The 1,536-nt window shown below is 55.7% G+C and overlaps 1 protein-coding gene across 3 annotated transcripts in view; it reads left to right on the top strand.

Moving 5' to 3' along the window:
• Positions 1-6: 6 nt before the first annotated feature.
• Positions 7-1,536, top strand: part of LOC108445618 (serine/threonine-protein kinase pim-3-like) — a 7,759-nt gene continuing 6,229 nt past the window's right edge. For 2 of the 3 annotated variants that reach the window (XM_017730070.1, XM_017730069.1), the window contains exons 1-2: positions 7-300; positions 907-1,028. In XM_017730070.1, coding sequence (XP_017585559.1) covers positions 45-300; positions 907-1,028 — 378 coding nt within the window. In that variant the 5' untranslated portion in view covers positions 7-44. The other variant, XM_017730071.1, reaches the window with a different exon arrangement.

The following is a 1,536-nucleotide window of genomic DNA, read 5'->3' as shown; positions in this document are numbered from 1 at the left end:
TCTTCCAGCTCCACGAGTGGCTGGAGCTCCCCAAAAACGTGGTGATGGTGCTGGAGCGCCCGGAGCGATCTCAGGACCTCCTTCACTTCATTCGGGCACGGGGCTTCCTGTGCGAGGAGGTGGCGCGGCACCTGTTCCGCCAGGTGCTGGAGGCCGTGCGGCACTGCACCAGCCGCGGCGTCCTGCACCGCCACATCAAGGCCGAGAACGTCCTCGTCGACCTGGCCACCGGCGAGGCAAAGCTCATCGACTTCGTGTGCGGCACGGTCCTCCAGGACACCTTCTACACCCGAATGTCAGGTGAGCCCAAAGGCGGGGCCCAGCCGGGCAGCAGAGATTCCCCCCTTTGCTGGCAGAGGGGGAAGAGAGAGGGAGGAGGAATCTTTCTTCAACTGGCTGCAGCCAAGTTGCTTTCTGGTGGGGCAGGGGCTGCCTGTTGTGGAACAGGAGCTGGCTGGGAGGGAGCAGCACGGGCCTGATGACCTGTGCTCGTGTTCCATGGGCATGTTAGAGTACAGCCCACTGGAGTGGATCCTCTTTGGCTGCTACCATGGCCAGCCAGCCACCGTCTGGTCCCTGGGCATCCTGCTCTATGAGCTGGTCTGTGGGCACCTTCCTTTCCACACCAATGAGGACATCATCCGGGGCCAGCTCTTTTTCCTGCCCTGGGTGTCTCAAGGTGGGGATACACCTTCATACAAACAGTGGCCCTTTTCCATGGGAAACAATATGCAGCCCCCCAGTGTCTCGAGGTTAGGTCAGGGGTGGTGTCTGGGGCTCCAAGGGCACCCAGAGTCCTAGCTGCTGGCAGCTTTGGTCTGGGAGAAATCCTGTGATGTTTGCAATTTTTCAAGGCTGCACTTCCTATGTGCACTTACCCACTAAAGCTTTGCCTCCCATCTCGAGGAGCTCTCCTTCCTCTAAGTCCCATGTGCAACAGAGAGCAGGAGAATGGGAAAAATGGCACAGGCTGTGACAATAGTGATGCAAAGAACCAGGAACTGATGTCAGAAGGAAAAGGGTGTAAGGTAAGGAGACCAAGTTAAGTTCTGTGTGGTAGATTTTCAGTTTATGTGCTGTAGGCACAGCTCTGAGACCTTTTCCTGTGGTATGAGCCCAGGGAAGCAGCTGAGCCAAGGAAGAGCTCAGCTGGACACTGCGCTTCAGGCTGTTTTTGCAATGGGTGTGTAGTGCTGACTTCATGTCCTCAGCGTGTATCAATAGCAGGGGAGGTCCCTGAATGGTTTCTGGGCTCTGTTGTGGCTCCTCCTCTGTCTCACGGCTGAGAAAACACCAACAAGCAGTCAGAGCAGTTAAAGTTGGCCAGTCTGGGCAAGCAATCCCTTAGCATTTCGTAAATTACAGGTATCTGTGAACCATCTCTGTGTCTTGGTGGTGTTTTCTGTCAGCTGTGTCCGGTTTGGACGGAGAAAGGTGTTTGCTGGAACAGGCAGTCCTCCAAAGTCAGTTCCAGGTTGTGTCAGCTTTTGAGTTGTACAGCCATGCCCTTGTGCCCAGTTGTCTCTGATGCTATTT

Source organism: Corvus brachyrhynchos, unplaced genomic scaffold (genome assembly GCF_000691975.1).
Source record: "Corvus brachyrhynchos isolate BGI_N302 unplaced genomic scaffold, ASM69197v1 scaffold101, whole genome shotgun sequence".
NCBI lineage: Eukaryota > Metazoa > Chordata > Aves > Passeriformes > Corvidae > Corvus > Corvus brachyrhynchos.
This window is presented reverse-complemented; position numbering and strand designations above follow the sequence as displayed.